The sequence below is a fragment of the Aotus nancymaae genome, unplaced genomic scaffold (genome assembly GCF_030222135.1).
Source record: "Aotus nancymaae isolate 86718 unplaced genomic scaffold, 86718_ANA_hifiasm-v0.15.2.pri h1tg000006l, whole genome shotgun sequence".
Taxonomy (NCBI): Eukaryota; Metazoa; Chordata; class Mammalia; order Primates; family Aotidae; genus Aotus; species Aotus nancymaae.
Window position 1 is genome coordinate 49,563,196 of NW_026988417.1, and position 19,927 is coordinate 49,583,122.

The window sequence follows — 19,927 nt, forward strand, 5'->3', positions numbered from 1 at the left end:
AACTATTAATAAATAGAACAAAATAGATGAATCTCAAATGCACTAAGCTACATGAAAGAAGCCAGACTCAAAAAGTTATATATATTATTTGATTCCATTTATATAATATTCTAGAAAAGACAAAATTGTAGGGATAGACAACAGATCACTAGTTGCCTAAGTTTAAGAGCTGACAAAGGTCCAACTACAGAGGGACAGCACAAGTAAGTTTTTTACAAAAAACTGTAATGAATCTTGATTGTGGTGGTGGTGGTTACATAGCTCTATACATTTATCAAAAATCACAGAACTGTACACAAAAATTTTACTATATATTAAGAAATAATTTTTAAAAATAGGCAAAGGTAGTTAAAAAGAAAAAAAGACAATTTAGAAGGTCTAAAAAACAACAAAAAAAATTGAACAGGCTGGGCACAGTGGCTCATGCCTGTAATCCCAGCACTTTGGGAGGCCAAGGCGGTCAGATCACTGGAGGTCAGGAGCTCAAGATCAGCTTGGCCTAACATGGTGAAACCCCATCTCTACTAAAAATACAAAAATTTGCCAGGAATAGCAGGCACGTGAAATCCCAGCTACTCGGGAGGCTGAGGCAGGAGAATTGCTAGAACACAGGAGGCAGAGGTTGTGGTGAGCCAAGACCACACCATTGCATTCCAGTCTGGGCGACAAGAGTGATATTCCATCTCAAAAAAAAAAAAAAAAAAAAAAAAAAAATTAGCCTGGTGTGGTGGGAATTGCTTGAACCTGGGAGGAAGAAGTTGCAGTGAGTGGAGACAGCACCATTGCACTCCAGCCCGGACAACAACCATAAAACTCCATCTCAATAATAATAATAATAATAGGACAAAATAAAAACAAGGTCTTGGGAATAATATCAGGTCATAAAAAGAGGGCACGAAGTTGGGCATGGATTTTTTTTTTTTTTTGAGATGGAGTCTTGCTCTGTCGCCAGGCTAGAGTGCAGTGGCTCAATCTCAGTTTACTGCAATCTCTGACCCCCTGGTTCAAGCGATTCTCCTACCTCAGCCTCCCGAGTAACTGTGATTACAGGCAGGCACCACCACACCCAGCTAATTTTTGTATTTTTAGTAGAGATGGGGTTTCACCGTGTTGGCCAGAATGGTCTCAATCTCCTGACCTCATGAGGGGATGGATGTTAAAGGCAAGACAAAACAGCACTAACTGAAATGTATTACATTTCCTTAGGTTATGAATGTATGCAACTACTGTAATAGACTAAACAGGACCTGTACCTTCATCACTTATAGAAATCACAGATTCTTCCTATCATATTATTACCATGGATCTGCTTCTATCTTATTTTGTAGGCATTAATAAACATATTTATAAATCATACTGATGTTTTCTAGTATTTTGATAACTATTTTATATAACTGGTTTCTTTTGTAATCCTATGTATTTTACTTTATATATTTAGAATATATTAAATATTTTTAAATACATATAAAGCAGCTAAGAAAGCATTCATAGGCTTCCCTAAATCATCAAAAGGATCTATGGCAAATAAAAAGTTAAAAATCCCTGCTCTAAATTATTTTGCCCCCATCTTACAAAGCGCCTCTTTCTCTAGGGCCTGTAATATACTTCATATATGCATGAAGTGTCACTCTTACCATGGTTATATAATAGTTTACACCCAAGACACAGATACATACAGCTTTTTTAAAAAGCAAGTCATGTTTGTTTATGCTTCCTGGATCGTAGTCCATATAAAATTAAATATAGCAAATAAATATTCCACCTAGTCATATAAAATACAAAGAAGAGACCTTAGACTGAACACTAAAATGCTAAATGAAATGTACTTTCTGAAACCACAGATGAAACTAGCTTAAAAAAGTCAACCTTACATCTCACATAAGAAAGAATTTAATGAAGGCATTTCAAAAAGGATCTCAAATTGATAAGAATGTAAAGTTTAATTCATTTACCTTTGGTTTCTAAATACACTGTACACACACTGCAACACCTTATGTTACTCATTTAAAAGTTTTTTTAAAAGGATATCAAAACAAAACCAAGCACAAACAAAAAAGCCAGGTCTCAAAGGTATCTACAATATTAAAACTCTCATGATTCTTTGGGTTAAGTGATAGCAATTACCAACCAAGTGACATATAGCAGGCACTGAAACAATGGAAATGCCCACATAGTGGAAGGGAACAAAGGGATCCAAACTACAAGAGCAACAAAATCAGCAGTGGACCCAGAGACCACCAGAAGTGAAAAAAATGTTCTGTAGTGTAATGTAATCTGGTGAAAACTATGAAAAAAAAAAGAACCATTTTTAGAAAAAAGCAAATATTAGATATATTAAAGTAAATATTACAAAAGTCATTGTACTACAAAGGCATCAATTCCTTCCTATCAATATAATGTACCAGTTTAAAAAATTTTAGTAGAAATATATCTTTTATTTTATAACAGAATTCAAGAGACAAAGAGAATTTGCTCATCCATACTTCCTACTATTATTGGTTGTCAAAATCCAGCCACATAAAATCATTCATTTACTTCCAACTTAACAAAATATCATTTTTGGCTGGGTGCAGTGGCTCACACCTATAATCCTAGTACTTTGAGAGGCCAAGGAGGGCAGATTGCTTGAGCCCAGAAGTTCGAGACCAGCCTGGGCAAGAGAGTGAAACACTGTCACTGTTTATTTAAAATATATATATATTTTTTAAATTTAAAAATATCATTTTTATACATATAAACATAATTTTTAAAAATTTTAACAAAAATATGCATTCAATCTATAATAATCTGTCATATCTCTACCAATATCTTCAACATTTTTTTGTTTGTTTATCTGTTTTTGAGACAGAGTTTTACTCTTGTTGCCCAGGCTGGAGTGCAATGGTGCAATCTCAGCTCACTGCAACCTCCACCTTCCAGGTTCAAGTGATTCTCCTACCTCAGCCTCTTGAGTAACTGGGATTACAGGTGCCAGCCACCACGCTTGGCTAATTTTTTAATATTTTAGTAGAGACGAGGTTTTACCACGTTGGCCAGGCTGGTCTTGAACTCCTGACCTCAAGTGATCCGCCCGCCATGGCCTCCCAAAGTGCTGGGATTGCAGGCATGAGCCACTGTGCCCGGCCAAAATTTTTTATTATAAGCAGTCAAAATGATGAGTCTTTAAAGTTATTTTTTTCTGATTACAGAATCACTTTGTGCTCATTACAGAAAACTTGTAAAATATAAAAAGAAGAAAAGAATGTCCCATAATCTTACCAACTAGAAACAACCATTGTAATCATTTTATTTCTTCTATGGGTACTATCTCACTATTAGTAAGAATACTACTAATTAATACTTATTCACCACTTCCTTTGAGCTATTCAGCTAAGAGCTTTCCAAACATTTTCATTTTACCTTTACAACAATCCTATTCAAGTAGTAGGTGAACATTTTACAGTTGTGTCAAGTAGGGTTTAAAAAGGTTAGGAAACATGCCTAAGGTCATACAGATAAGTGGTAGAGCTGAAGCCAGCATCCTTAATCACTATACTACACCACCATCAATATACAGACAGAGATACTGCCATATTCTACTCTTTGATCCTAAAATTATAAATATAATTTTTAGATGGCTATTTAATAACAGCACTTGGATATATAATAACTTTACTGAGTCACCCCTCTCCTGGATCAGATTATTTTCATATTGTATTCAGGATAGTGTGATTCATTCAATATAAAAAATAAATGCAAGATTTCCTTGTCCACTTCTAAATTTAAGTTAAAATATATAATTGAACTTACTCTTTTACTGAGGCAAATAACTGGCCACATACTGCAACCTAATGTGCAGCAGCAACAAAGGCAGCCACAAAGTAGCCAACGTACATTAACAGGAAGGTTCTTCTTAAGACAACTGTTAACTCTGTTGATGCTGGCTTTAAATTCTTCAGGAGCTACCTAAAGAAAAAATTTAAGAAATAGTAAGAATGCAGTATTAATGTCAAAAAACATGACTGATTAGCATACATTTTTCTATTTTTTTCAGAAAAAAACTCTCATTTTGAAGCATACAAACAGTACATAAATGAGACACTCACTTTTCCAGTTAACGAAGAAGGGAATTCTGATTCAAATTTGTTGCTCAGTCCAAATCTATTTTAAAGAATAAAAAGAATATATTATTATATGTCATTGTTGCCAAAAATGCAGACCATTTAATTTGAAGGTCAAGCCAATACAAAGGAAGTTTGAGACATAAAATGTTTTCACATACAGAGGAAGTTTGAGACATAAAATGTAAGTTGGAGATAAAATAACTGTAATAAGTAATTTATGAAATGTTAACAAGCAATTATTTTAGTAGTTAAATGGAAACTTTTACATAATAAGAGGCTGAATGTTAATTAACCAGGAATATGTAAACAAAAGTATAAATGTTTCATTTGATTGAGCTATCACCTTTATATTCTAAAAAGTAACTTCAAAGCATATTATTTTAATGGGTGGGATAGCAATTTTTTTCCAGCTTTTAATGTTATTGGTGGAAACAAATAATGGCTGTGAATTTTAGCAGGTGTTCTAAACAAGCCATAAGATGAGGAGAAGGAAAAATGCAGGAAAAAGAGTGGGGAAGGAGAAGAATAAGGAAAAAGGGAGAGAAAAAAAAAAAGAGTACGGTCTTAGGTTCCATTCAATACCTACTTGTCAGTGCATTAGATGGTATGAAAGAAAAGGTAGACATGTACTATACCTACATCTATTCCTATTACCTAAAAGACCTTTTCTTGATTAGTGGTTAAAATATTCCCTGGCTTTAAAACTGATAAAAGATTTCAACTATTTTCAAAGAATGGTAAATATAACAAGAAGATAAAAGACATAATAAAAACTACCTATTTTGCTTTTATCTATCAGAAGTCTATCAGTACTTAGAGAAAAGAGAACTCATTCAAATCACAGCTATTGAGCACGTTCCACGCAGCACTTTAGGAGATCCTACAATAGCAGGCTTTTGTGGCTTTCACAGCTTCCTTTGTTTCCTTAAGAAATCAATCACCGGTGGCTCACGCCTGTAATCCCAGCACTTTGGGAGGCCAAGGAGGGTGGATCACGAGGTCAAGAGATCGAGACCATCCTGGTCGACATGGTGAAACCCCGTCTCTACTAAAAATACAAAAAATCAGCTGGACACGGTGGCGCGTGCCTGTAATCCCAGCTACTCAGGAGGCTGAGGCAGGAGAATTGCCTGAACCCAGGAGGCGGAGGTTGCAGTGAGCCGAGATCGTGCCATTGCACTCCAGCCTGGGTAACAAGAGCGAAACTCCGCCTCAAAAAAAAAAAAAAAGAAATCAATCACATACGAGACCAATTTTACTTTTATATAATCTGAGATAATTTTGAAAGTTCATGTAATACACACAGTAAAGTTCTGAAGGATGGACTCCAACTTTACACCTACATCTACTAAATGGAATCTTGAAACAGGCTTGTTTTACTCATATCCCACATACTTTCATTTCACTATCTCTACATTCCTCTAGTCTATAGCCATAACTCAGTGTAAACCACTCCCATCTGTTATCCTGCTTTCTCATCATCATCAAATTCAGATTTATCTTTCCTGACAGACTTTTCCATTCCAAACTCCTTTAACACTTTCCTTTGAAATCCTCAATCTGTTGATCTGCAGCTATCAGGATACCTCCTTATCTTAAAAAAAACAAAAACAAAAACAAAAAAAATCTCAAATACATACAGTCATGTGTCATATAACAATGTTTCAGTCAGAACATACTTGAAAGTGGTACCTTAAGATTATAATACTGTATTTTTACTGTACCTTTTCTATGTTTAGATACACAAAAACTTACCCTGTCTTACAACTGCCTACAGCACATAGTACAGTAACATACTGTACAGGTTTATAGCCTAAGGGCTATGGGCTATAACTATATAGCCTAGATGTTTAGTAGGCTACACCATTTAAGTTTGTATACACACATTCTGTGATGTTTGCACAGTGCACAGTGATGAAATTGCCTAACGACCCATTTATCAGAATAGCCCCCATAGTTAAGCACCATATACCTGTATATATCTTCACTTTAACCACAAACCCTGTTGAAATGCCACTCGTTTTTAAGAAATCCTCAACTATAGTTCACTCCTGACCTTATCTACTCTAAAGAACTTTACCTCCTTCACCTCTAACTAATTCAGCAACCTACTCACTGTGATATATTCTGGATACTGTCATCACTTGGGACTGTATTACCTCTGAAATTCTGAACTGTAAAATTCTCCTTTTACCATTGCCATCAATCATTTCGTTTCTCCCATCCTTACTAAATTTGTTTTTTGGCTTCTGGTTGTAATTTACTGCTTCCCACCCCTCCATAGCTCCCTATGACTCCCTTTCCTTTCTTATTTGCCACAACTACATAGTCAATCATTTTGACCATACTCCAACAAACACTTTTAATCATCTCTACAGTGTCCCTTGAGAACCCAGGTTCAATTAAATTGTTTACTTTCTTCACGCTGCCTGGAGCTACTGGAGAAAAATCACATTTATAAATGCATCATCATAATAAATATATATATATATACACACACATGTAACATATATATCTTATTTCTAACCTCAGTGAGTATTATTATAGCAATCTTTATTCATCCACAATAAGTTCCCTTTTCTATGCTCCGTAGTTGTTGCCCCTGTCTTTAGTTGTTCAACTTTATCCTCACAACATTTTTTGCAGATAACCATAGTTGTCAACTCTGAGAGGAAAAAAATACCATTGAATACAAAATTGCTTTACCTTCCCTCCCTTTTATTTTTGGATTTACTTATATATCTTCAGTATTTTTACCATCTCTCAATGGAGGAAAACTTTCCAAAACTAACCATTTACTTCTGGTTTCATCTCCTCCAGTCTCCTCTGCAATCCACTGTATTTCTACCTCGCTTCAGGCTCCTTAAACATAGCCTACAAACCTGAATTAGTCTATTCACCTGACAATGTGAATCCCTGTTTTCTTATTCTCTCTCAATGTCATCTGATGGCATCTATTTCTTTCCTTTCTCAACCAATGTTTTGAAAGACTCCTTTACATTAACTATCTTTACCTTACCTACCTCACATTCATTATTCAAACTACCATAATCCAGGCTTTCATACACACTTCTTTACTAATAAGACTGTTCTAATCAGAGTAGTTGAAAACAACTCTTTTCAGCAAGTCTTTTCACATAGCATGCTTTGTCCTAGCAAAGAGCTTGAACATCAGAATGTCTTATTTGGCACAGGCCACAGCAAATTATCTCCTTTGCTATGTTTTTCATCCCTGCCAGAACCTTTCCCTTTTTTTTTTCCCCAAATCTAGACCAACCAAAACAATACTATTGGGCAAGACCATCTTATTTTATTAAATGAATAAGAAAAGTCACACTTCTTAACTGTAAAATATCACCTCTAATGATTTAGTTTTGACATAAACTGCTTAATTTTGACACTACCTAAGTTCTGGCTTTTTTTAAAGTTTGGCAGGAGGTAGAGATTGTTAGAATGAAAATGGCATATATGTTTTGTTTTCAATTGACAGCATTACAAATGTACCTACAAGTTTACATACAAGTTTCTAAATGTGGTAAAAATAATTTCCTTTATTCTAAGACAAAGTACAATTGGCTCAGGACAGTATTAGAAAGGCCAAGTTTCATCCCATAAAATAATAATTTGATATACTTGAAAGAAGAGCAATGATTCCTGCATTCGGTAGGGAGCTGAACCCCCTTCAAACTCTAACAACCAAACATTCTATACTAATCCAAAAAGCTAGAAGTAGCACTTGGATAATTTTTTAAAATACGATTTAAAGTAGGTGGCATCTTAATTCAGTTATCTACAAAGAATAATAAAATTAAATTTTAAAAACTATTTTATGTTGGCAAGAAGGTCAAGATGGAAAAATATCACACACTGTCAATGGAACTATAAATTGTTAACCATTTCAGATTAATTTGGCATTGAAAATATTTGTACCTTTGTCACAGTGTTTTATCTTCAGAAATGTAATATTACTTAAAAAATAACCTGAAATGTGGATTAAATTTATGCATAAACAAGTTGATTGAATCTTTATTCACAAATATAAATATATATTTATAACATTTTAGAAATGGTTAAGTAAATTATTGTATCTCAATATAACAGAATATTAAACAACCATTAAAAGTGAAATTTGCAAATTAATAACATGGAAATAGCATTGAACATAAACTTCTTTACCCTCCCTTCCTTTCATTTTTAGATTTATTTATATATCTTCAGTATTTTTACCATGTTTCTCAATGGAGGAAAATGTTGAAGAAGAAAATTCAAAACTGTTCTTATACCATTTAACTGAAAAGAACAAAAACCTTGTAAGTTGATAAGACTTTTCAGGAATACAATCTGATAGTATGTAAAGGGGGTCTTATAAAAATATTCCTATCCTTTGATCCAGTAATTCTACTTCCAGAAATGTATCAAGAGAAAATACCTGCAGTGGCACAGATATGTTAATGAATAATCAAGTATTCTGTGGTGTTATTTTAGGGAGGGGGTATTAAAAGATATTTTGTATCATTCTTTTTAAATAAGAGCTATTTTTCAGTAATGTATAGTTGCTGCTAAGTAAATAATTGATGAATATTTAATTTTTTTGAGACAGAGTCTCACTTTGTTGCCCAGACTAGAGTGCAGTGCCATGATCTCAGTTCACTGTAACCTCTGCCTCCCAGGTTCAAGCGATTCTCCTGTCTCAGCTTCCCAAATAGCTGGGATTACAGGCACTTGCCACCATGCCGGGCTAATTTTTGTATTTTTAGTAGAGACAGGGTTTCACCAAGCTGGCCAGGCTGGTCTCGAACGCCTGGCCTCAAGTGATCCACCCACCTTGGCCTCCCAAAGCGCAGATTACAGTCATGAGCCATGATGTCCGGCAGACAAATATTTTATAATTTTGTTTTCTTATCTGAATCTTTTATTTGGTACTAACTAGGTGTTTTAAGTAAACAGGGAAATCTGGGTTCACTACTCAATAGTTTTCTTGAATGCATTTCTATTTTTTCCATAGTTTAAGTCCATATAATCCCCTGTCCTTCAGTTTTTAACTTCTTCTATGTTCCTTGTATCTCCTCATATTAACAATGTCTCTTGGCATTCAGTAATGAACTATCATTTTAAATTAAGACATGTTTTGAACTCATAATGAATTTTGCCTTATAAATGCAGAAATGCAAGAATCTGCTCCTTCAACTTGTTTTGCTCTTAACCAAAAAATATATCTTCAATGTTTCTTTTCTTCTGAGTTACAGTGATATTTTTAACAGTAAAATTTTTAAAACAGAAATATCTTATAATTAAATTAATTATAATACAACAATGTGAAAAGATACTACACAGGTCAAAACCATGTATACTAGAGAGAGTAGCCTGTTACTCTGCATGCCTAACTAGGAAGTGCCTATACTCTGGCAAATTAGATCACAAGTGGGCATCTGCTTTAAGAACAGCTAATCCCTGGGCTGGCTAGCAGCACATGGAATGGCAAGGCCCAACAGTCCTGCCTAACTTAGATAACATTAATTTAATCAGCTCTCTCTTGAGGTATCTGAACACATCGCTTCTCGGCCTTTTGGCTAAGATCAAGTGTGAGGTATCTGAACATAAGACAAATAGATGGTAACATGAAGAGCTGACAGAGAGTGAGAGGGCTTAAACTGAAGTCAACATGTAGTAAAGCCATCGATAATCAGAAGTCAAAATAAACTGAAGCCAATAGTAAGCAGAAACTGAGATCAGCAGACAAGTAATGATGGGCCAGATCAGGGAAGGTCTTGTAGAATATTAAAAGGACTCTGAAGGAGATGGAGAATCTTTGAGGGGCCTGATACAGAGAAGAGACTTGATCTGACTTATGTTTTAAAAGGATCACTATGGCAGATGTATCAAGATGACTGTAAAAGAGGAGATGCAAAGGTGGAAATGGGGAAGAAAAAATACATACACTTTTAGTAATTTAGATGGATTCTTGCTATGTTGCCCAGGGTAGTTTCAAACTCCTGGGCTCAAGTGATCTTTCCGCCTCAGCCTCCTGTGTAGGTGGGATTATAGGCACATGCCACTATGCCTGGCTTAAGAAAAATATATTCAGTGTAAGGCAGAAAGGAGACTGGCAACTCACTCCACCCATGGAGTGGCAAAATAGGGCTAGACGTTGAAGACAGAGACAAGATGTCAAGACAGAATGGATGCAGTGAAAGACAAAGAGGAAAATCAAGAACATATCAAAAAATTTTTCATCTAAACAAACAGGGTCCTTGATCTTCCATCAACTGATAATGGAAGGGTACAGCTGAAACTAATTTGAGGGGTAGATTATGAATTTAGTCTTGGATATTTTGGATTCTGAGACATTCAATCTGTACAAATCTATAGGTACAGAGAATTTTTATCTTCCTACAGATATGACAAGACCTATGAGCATATGAACTAGAAATTTCAAACTAAACACATGGGTTATGCAGACTTATTTCCTAAGTTCAGCCTGGTGGTGCATGCCTGTAATCCCAGCTACTCGGGAGGCTGAGGCAGGAGAATCGCTTGAACCCAGGAAGGGGAGGTTGCAGTGAGCTGAGATCGTGCCATTGCACTTTAGCCTGTGCAACAAAGAGCGAAACCCCAACCCAAATAAAAAAACAAAAAAAGAAGAAGAAAAAAATTATTCTTCAGGGACATTGTGAGAACATTTCAACTCCAGTGGATGCAACTGAGTTTTAAATGTAAGATATAAAAAACACAATTTTTTCCTCAAATCTAATGAAAATGTAATGAGGGCTGTCACATACCATACACCTTATAGCTAAGGGATAAAAGTTTTACCAGGGTTCCCACTTCAAAATCTATGATCTTGTGGGAAAGACTCTCTCTACTTCTGGCACATGCTATTCTCTTGGCATACTAGCTGCCCCGGCAGCAGAACAAAAAGTGCAGGAATGCCATCAAAATCATTCCCAGTGAACAGTAAGGGCAGCCAGTTATTTAACCTCAGCCTACACAAAGCTAAAATTAAAAAATAAACCATACACACACAACAACTGAGGAATCAGATAGCAAAGGTGGCCATTGCTATGTATTTCCATATCTCATAAGAAAAGTGGTGAAATTTGATGGTTTATACCCAGAATTGTAATAACTCCTTTAATCTAGAGATCAACACCTTAGTTGGGGCCACTATCATGTCTTATGGAGGCTGCTTCAATAACCTTCTAAATTTCATCCTAATCCCTTTACAATCCTTTCTGGCCCCTACTGAACTCTCCAACCTCATTTCAAGACACTATCCCCTTTGTTCACTATATTCTAGCCTTAATACAGAGGTATCCTTTCAGTTCCTCAGGCAAGTCAAGCTTGTTTTGGCTTGGAGTCTTGGCACCTGCTGTTCTCCAGATCCAGGGGCTCTTGACAAGACTCTCACCCTTCCTAAATGTTAGCTTCCTCAGAGAGTTTCTCCCTAATCACATTATTTTCAATCACAGGACCTCATCCATTTTCTTCACTGCAATTTTATCAGATAAAGTTTGTCTATTAGCTGTAAACTCCATGAGGGCAGAAACTATGCATGTATCATTTTGGGTTTAATTATATACCCAGAGTCTTGTGCAATATCTGGCACAAAAATGGGCATTTAACAAATACTCATTAAATTACTTACCAGGAAACCTCAATAAGGACAGCTGATAATCAAAGATTAAACAAAAAATACTCTGAGAAAACAAAATAAATATTGTAAAACCCAAGTAGTAAAACCCAAGCATCTACATTCATCAATCAGAATAAAATTCTCTTATTTTATATGTAGTTCTAATAAGGCTGGTTGTTTTATTTCCAAGTACAGCTGATCAATTACAAAGAGAGAAGAATGTAAACCAAAAGCAATAGCCCACATATGAAATTTAAAAGAAAGTGCCATTTAAAGAAGGTTCTCAAAATCCAACATTCCTCAAGGCCACTAAGACATCACTGTGTATCAACCTGATAGCCGCTTTTGATTAAATGATTCCTCTAGTTAATTAGATAATTCTGATCTATGCTCAGAATCTTGTTTTAAAGCAGAAAAGCATACATCACATTTTAGACTGACTTCCCACAAAATAGTAAAGATTAACCAAAAAACGTGCACGCAAAGTTAAACATCAAAATATGTGATAAGTAATAATTAGTTTAATGCCCATTATGGATCTAGGTCATTAGATAAATTCTGACTTTCACAAAATCCACTGTAAGGTGGATATTATCCTTTTTTGTAGATGAAAAAACTGAAGTTCAGAAAGGTTAATTTGCTTATGGTTACAGTTAGGAAGTGACTGAGAATTGAAACCAATTTGCCTGACATCAAAGACCACACTTTTTCCATAGTACCACCCATTACTTTCCAAATATGTCTGACAGAATCACACTGACACTCTTACTAAAAATAAAAATCCCTAGACTCTTCCCTTCCAGACCCAAGATTCTGGTTGGGTCAAAGTTACACATACTCACAATCTTACACAGAAGACACTAGAAGGATAGGCAAGAGCATCTGCTGCTACATGTTATATTTAAAACTTAATTTTTATTAAGAATAAAATCTCAAATAGCTTTATAGCAGATTAGAAACCTAAGCCAGAAATAGCTATTACAGAGATTTGGAAGATTTCTTTCTAAGTATACAGCTGGTCTAATATCCTGGGCCTTTGACCTGTTAACAGTATAAACTCCAGCTGGAATTCAAGAGTAGATCTCAAATTAATATTATTATTCTTTATTATTTAAATTATTTAGAATAGTATTTATTTAGCATCATAATAATTACATATAATTTACTTTTCACTATTTAATCCCTCTTTTCCACTTAACCAATCACATAAAATTTTAAGTACTAATCAATTTCATATCCTTTGGTAGACAAAAATCCAACACTGAACTCTTTGGACCAAAATGTCATATAAATTATCAAATTCGAATACAGTAAAAACTTTGAAACCTCAGTTAATTATCATATTTCTAATTTCTTCAAGAAAATCTATGCATTAAGAAGTTTTAGTAGTTGGTCCAATTAGAATGCATCTCATTTTTTCTTCATATTACCAAAGATATGTCCAAATCTATAATCAAATTGATTTCCTCTCAAACCATATGGAATAAGAAAAATCTTGCTTCTTCTCCAATAAAACACCAATTGACTGATGATGCTGGTGCAGGCGGGTGGGTGGGCGCGGAGGCCCCGGGGGCCCTGGGATGGGGAACTGCAGTAGCTTCCACGGAGGTTTCAACAGTGGCATCCGGGGCCGGGGTCGCCGCCGTGGATGGGCCAGGGCCGAGACCACAGAGCTCATGGAGGCAAGGCCAGGGAGTGGATGCCTGTCACCAAGTCAGGCCGCTTGGTCAAGGACATGAAGATCAAGTCTCTGGAGGAGATCTATCTCTTCTCTCTGCCCATCAAGGAATCTGAGATGACTGAATTTTTCCTAGGGGCCTCTCTCAAGGACGAGGTTTTGAAGATTATGCCGGTGCACAAGCAGACCCGTGCTGGCCAGCCCACCAGGTTCAAGGCGTTTGTTGCTATTGGGGACTACAATGCCCATGTCGGTCTGGGCGTTAAGTGTTCCAAGGAGGTGGACACTGCCATCCGTGGAGCCATCATCCTGGCCAAGCTCTCCACTGTCCCCATGCGCAGAGCTACTGGAGGAACAAGATCGGCAAGCCCCACACCGTCCCTTGCAAGGTGACAGGGCACTGTGGCTCTGTGCTGGTGTGCCTCATCCCCGCGCCCAGGGGCACTGGCATCATCTCAGCACTTGTGCCCAAGAAGCTGCTCATGATGGCTGGTATTGATGACTGCCACACCTCAGTCAGGGGCTGCACTGCCATCCTGGGCAACTTCACCAAGGCCACCTTTGATGCCATCTCTAAGACTTACAGCTACCTGACCCCCAACCTCTGGAAGGAGACTGTATTCACCAAGTCTCCCTATCAGGAATTCATTGACCACCTCGTCAAGACCCACACCAGAGTCTCTGTGCAGAGGACCCAAGCTCCGGCTGTGGCTACAGCATAGGGTTTTTATACAAGAAAAATAAAGTGAATTAACCCTGCAAAAAAAATGAAAAGAAAAGAAAAAAAGAAAAATCTCTTAGGAGGACACGCATGGTGGCTCATATTACAACCCCAACATTTGTGGAGGCTGAGGCAGGAGGATCACTTGAGGCCAGGAGTTCAAAACCAGCCTGAGCAACAGTGAAGCCCCATCCCTATAAAAACCAAACAAACAAAAAATTAAAAAAAAAAAATTATCCAGGCATAGCAATTTACCTGTAGTTTTAACTACCTGGGAGACTGAAAAAGGAGGATCACTAGAGGCAGGAGGTCAAGGCCAATGCCAACCAGCTTGGGTGACAGGGCAAGACTCTGTCTCTAAAAAAAGAAAACAAAAATCTCTGGAGAAAAAAAAAACCCACATAAAAAAAATCTACCTTAATTTGATAATTTCCTCACAATTACCAAATTTCATTTTTAAAAACAGAGGAGCCATTTATCTTTTCAATATTGTAAGTATTCTATTATAGACTATTATTTGCCTTTGTTAGGAGGTGCAGAAAGAGAAGAACATAGTGATTCCTTTGGCAATTCTGACAAAATCCAAAGATGTATACAATTACTACATTCATTTAGAAAATATCATAGGAACGATAATATTCTAGACACTATATTAAACAGTAGAGAAAGATCAATAAACACAAACTCTGCCCTCAAGAACTTTATAGTGTTCTTGAGATACTATATAGTGTTCTTGAGATTGCGGAGATACGTCAATAAGATCTTCAAAAATTCCAAAACAGAAAGCTTAATCTTTAGAGATAGAATATGTCTTAAATATTATGCTGGATGGGAGAAAGATGTAGGAATTATGAAGTTTAACAAAATTGTTTTATTGAAATGTTTCTGCAATTTCTGGCAAATCATGTTCAGGTTTCTTATTGCTAATCACAGTAGCAGTCCTGAAATACTGACACATTTCAAGACAATTTTTTTATTAACCGTACCATTTGATATGTCAATAAACACTAAGGTATTCTTGTGATGTCTCTTATTCAAATATCATACTGAATCCCAAACGTTTTCAAGTCACATTTCTAAATTTTTAATTTTCCATAACATACCTGTAATGAAAACAAACAAAGAGTGGTTTCCAACGGCCATTGATAAAAAATGGTGTTGAAGGATAAGGAATTATTTGTGGAGATGCTAAGATTATATCTCAGAAGTACATGAAGGAATTATTTGTGGAGATGCTAAGATTATACCTCAGAAGTACATGAAGACACGGTAAAACTTAGTGAACTTACAAGAGAATAACATTAGAAACAAATCTCAGCAAAATAACTTGGCTCTATGACAGGGCTTGAATTAGAAATCAAAGTTTATACATTCTCTAGGAAAGCCTCAAGTTTGATTCTGATATAGAAAAGGTAGGAAATGGAGATGGGAGCAAATAATGTCTGTTATAATGATAGATTACCTAGGAAATATTGGCCTAAAACTACTTTTAAATTCTACCTTTTAGACTGACACATCCTTTAGAGTTATCACTGTGAAAATGAAAGACTTCAATAATGATCAATATATTTTGCACAAATATATTTTGAAGCATACAGAACTCCATTATTTTAAAATATTAACCAATCTGGTCAAGACTACCTAACAGTCACTTTTTTCCTCATCATCAGTTATATATTTGAGAAGTCATCACAAAAACAAGAAGGAAATCTACTTTTAATTGAATCGTGAGTGTAAGCCTTTTAGGTTACATGTACCTAAATATTATGCAATAATAGGAATTTATCATTTATCTTCCTTCCTTCCAATAGCATTTTCCTCAAAATATGCTTCTACACAAGATTTCTCCATATTGCTACACAGAAATCTAACAATGAAGAGAAATATTATACTTAAACAGAAGAATATCAAAAAAGAATACCGATCACAAGAGAAGTATAAAAAAATAAGACTGATTTGGAGTCAAGATGAAAACATTTGTATTTAAAAAAAAGAAAATATTAGTATTAAAAGTCACTTTAAAGAAGACTTTAGGCAAATTAGACATTTTGCATCCTATGTCACAAAAATCTGATTATACCTAAAGACTAACCTAGAGAATGGAAGGTAACTTACTCTCTCACATCACCACAATGACATGCCAATCATGTCACGTGAGAATACAATAGTTTCTAAAGTAAACAGTAATACTGTAATATATTAAAGTAAAAATAAAGAGTAGAAATAGTCAACTGTAAAGGCCTACTCAAAAGTTACATCTGTGAAAAACATATGGATTGATCTATATCCTTCCAGATTGATCTAGATTACAGATGATTCAGTTTATATGGTCAATTACTTTCAAATTGGTAAGGGAAGACTGCTCTGATCAGCACCTTAGTAAAAAAAAAAAAAAAAAAAAGTTGGGGGGGAAGGGGGTGGTAGGGGCAGTGATAAATTTAGCCAGTCTTACTACAACTGTTCTAATAGCTCTTCCCATTTATATTTAAAGCAAGAAATATTGAATGTGCTCAACAGTTACAGTAACACACATGCACCAATTCTAAAAACCTTTATAGGTGCTAACTGGATTACCCACTGGGATAGTGTGCTACTGTGCCTAGGAATTACGTACGACAGAGCCATGTTAAAAAAAAAGTTTTGTATCATTACCTATCTATGTCACCATAAAACAGGTTTAAGCTTTCAAGGCAGAAAGATCCTTACTGTTATCAAAATACTTCAAACACAGTAATTTAAGCACATACACATTGCTTAGAAATGGAAAAGTAAAACTAAAGTCAATCACTGTTATGTTTGACAATGGCAGTTCTAATTTCTTAGTACTATGTTTTATACCTGTTTCTCAAAGTGGAAAACTGTACCTGAGGAGGATAATAATAAAAGCTAGTATCTAGTGAACACAGTACCACACACTGCAATAATTTTTTTTCATGTACTACTATCTCATTTAATCCTTAATAATCTTAAAAGGTATGGACTCTAACTATCCCCATCTCAACTAAAGGTCATAAATAAATAATTTACCCAGGAAGTGGCTGAGATAGATTTTAACCCATGACCTAGAACCAAGATAAATGGGAGGAGAAGGAAGTTGTTGAGGAAGATCAGAGATTTAACTCCCAATATAGAAAGGCATACTGTTTACTGACGGCAGATAGTCCCTCCCTATAACCTGGAATAGTTTTCAATCTTGGCTACACATTAGAATTACCTGTGAGATTTTATTATTTATTTACTTATTATTTTAACTATCCATGTCTAGGACCCTCATTTAGTACTTGGCCTTCAACGGGCCTGGGGTGGAGCAAAGGCAAGGGTCTTTTCTTAAAGCCACTCAGGATTCTAAGGAACAGCTAAGTTTGAAAACCACTAATAATTCTTTTCTACCCTATTAGCCTCTCCAAGTAGCAACTACAGTCAAGTTTACTGATTACCTACTTGGTTCTGAGTACTTTGCCCACTATTACATTTTCCACTTACCCAACAAAGTGCTTTTCTTCTCCTTAACAGAGGAAACAATACAACTACAGTATTGCTTTTTTAAATGACAAAATTCTGCTAGCTTTTCTTTGACATGAGGAATGTAGTGGGAAGGAAAGATGGCATGACAAAGTTTGGAAATCATTTCTTTAAGCATCTACATACTCCTTAGGCTTAAAACAATGCAAAAAGGTCCTAAAAGTCAAAATAATAGCAAATGGCAGGTTATGAGTTCTGTGATATATGTTAAAAGTTTACTATTCATGATATTTGGTTATATTTCTCAAGCTGGTAATGACAGAACACTTAGAAAGTGTTAGGTGGTGATAAATTCCACTGTCTTGTCATGGTGCTGTGACAGCAATTATGCAGTGCCCTGTTAAGTCACCTGAATATAAACTAACAGGTGCCAAAGAAATCAAAGCATTACATAAGTATACCCAAACGACAATATGACTGGTCATATCATGTATTGAGAAATGCAATTATTTTGCTGACAAACTTATATGAGAAGTCTTACTGTTTCCCTAAGTTATTCACAGCACATCCCACTCACTGTTTGCCAAAATATAATGAAGACTGTTCAGACATTCTGCAACTTGCTGGCCCTTTTGTTTTACTGAAAAGGTGAAGAAGTACAGAAATATCTGACAGGTATGGAAGTTTGATCTATGACTTGAATAAGAGATCTAAAATGAGAGAGTATCAATATATCAGGTGGTACAAAACTGTAGACTTCACAGAGAAACATTACAAAACTTCCTGCTTCCGGACAGCTCATTATTTGCTTCAAGTCTTCACATTCCTTTATTTGTCATGGCCTTTCTGAAAGCTTTCCTTCCTTATTGTTTAATACTAGACTTTTAATGTTACTAGTGGGACTTACAGGGACTCTTAACACATTAAGAAGCTCCAAGCTCATGCCCCAAGGAGGAGCTTTGGGACTACAATTTTCCCTCAGTAACCTGAGCAGAGTGTATGGCCCTCACGTAGTTTTTTTTTTTTTTTTTTTTTAATTTGTCGAAAACATACTTCTTATCTTAAATTTGTGTTCAACTATATATTTTTATCACGTACAATTACAAGAACTTGGGTTAGTTCTGCGGAAATTAACTCTGTAGAAGAAGAACTGGAAGATCTGTGAGTATGTGTGAAATAGACGCGACAGGGAGCCTCGTTGCCAATTGTCACCGGGGTCTCACACGGCCCAGATCTGGCCTGTGAGCCATGTCACCAGGTGCAAAGGCACAGAGAACCACAGGATAACTGAGCGAGAAAACAAGGAGGCTCCCTGTCAATACACGTACTTCCACCCTGAAGCAAGCTGAAGGGTGGCCTGCAGGGCAGACCCTAATAAAAACCCATGCCTACTGGGATCGTCACATCGCCCGGGCCTGTAGGGCCTGCTAAAGGGGTGTGTGGAGGAGAAAGGACAGCGTCCGTCCCCACTTCGGAGACCCAAACAAATGAAAATAAGGCAAGTTCTTACTTCCTGGTCGCCTACTCTTTCCGAAGGCCCCCGACACCAGACGGACACCGAGGAAAGGGGACTCCCATGAAGTAACGGGGCCCACCCCAGCCCCGCACCTCCCGCCCTCGCCTTCCTCCGGGCCTTACACGGTGACGTGACCGGAGCCGCGGACCACCACCGGGTCCGGCGAGTACTTGAGCAGCTGCTCCTCCAGGGCCCGCTCCTCGTCTTCTTCTTCCTCATAGATCTCGTCGAAATCCGCCATCCTGAGCCTCCGAGAGCCCCTGCCCAAAGGGGCCTGACTCCCGGGGTTGGCGCCGGGGTACGGGCGGGCGAGGCGGCGGAGGCTGAGGGGAGTCGCCGCTGCCGCCGGCTCCGAGGCCGCGGAGTTCCCTCTCTGCTGTCTCGGCTCCGGCTACAGAGGAGACGGGGTCTGGACCATCGCCGCTACCGCCGCCGCCATTACTATCAGCAATAACAACAACACAATGTCAACATCCGCCCAGGGGCCGACACATCCACCAACACCGCCGCCGCTGCCGCCGCCGCAGCAGCAGCAACTCAAGCAACCACAGCAACAGCCAGAGCCACCCGCAGCGGGAGCAGCCAGCTACGGCATCGCGAGACTTCCCGGCCGTGCGGACGGGCGGGCGCGTGCGTGGGCGCGTGAGCGAGTGGGCGCGCGGACTGGCTGGCGGGCGGGCGGGCGCGCGCGCGCGCGCACATGAAGCCTCGCGCGCTCCCAGGCCACCGTCTTTCCTCCGCTTCCACCCGCCGACGGCGCTCGGGGCGCGCGCTCCCGCCAGCGCGGCCCCGCTCGCCGGCTCCTGAGTCTCGG

The 19,927-nt window shown here is 37.4% G+C and overlaps 1 protein-coding gene and 1 pseudogene across 1 annotated transcript in view; one reads left to right on the forward strand and one right to left on the reverse strand.

The window, feature by feature from the left end:
* The window catches only part of CHIC2 (cysteine rich hydrophobic domain 2), a 42,898-nt gene extending 23,208 nt beyond the window's left edge, over nt 1–19,690 (reverse strand). Inside the window, exons 1-3 of the mRNA XM_012441146.3 lie at nt 19,236–19,690; nt 4,086–4,140; nt 3,790–3,945 (exon numbers count right to left, since the gene is read on the reverse strand). Of these exons, the coding sequence (XP_012296569.1) occupies nt 3,790–3,945; nt 4,086–4,140; nt 19,236–19,354 (330 nt within the window). The 5' untranslated portion in view covers nt 19,355–19,690. The remainder of the gene's footprint in view (nt 1–3,789; nt 3,946–4,085; nt 4,141–19,235) is intronic.
* LOC105709285 (small ribosomal subunit protein uS5-like) lies at nt 13,302–14,136 on the forward strand (annotated as a pseudogene).
* Nucleotides 19,691–19,927: the final 237 nt, after the last annotated feature.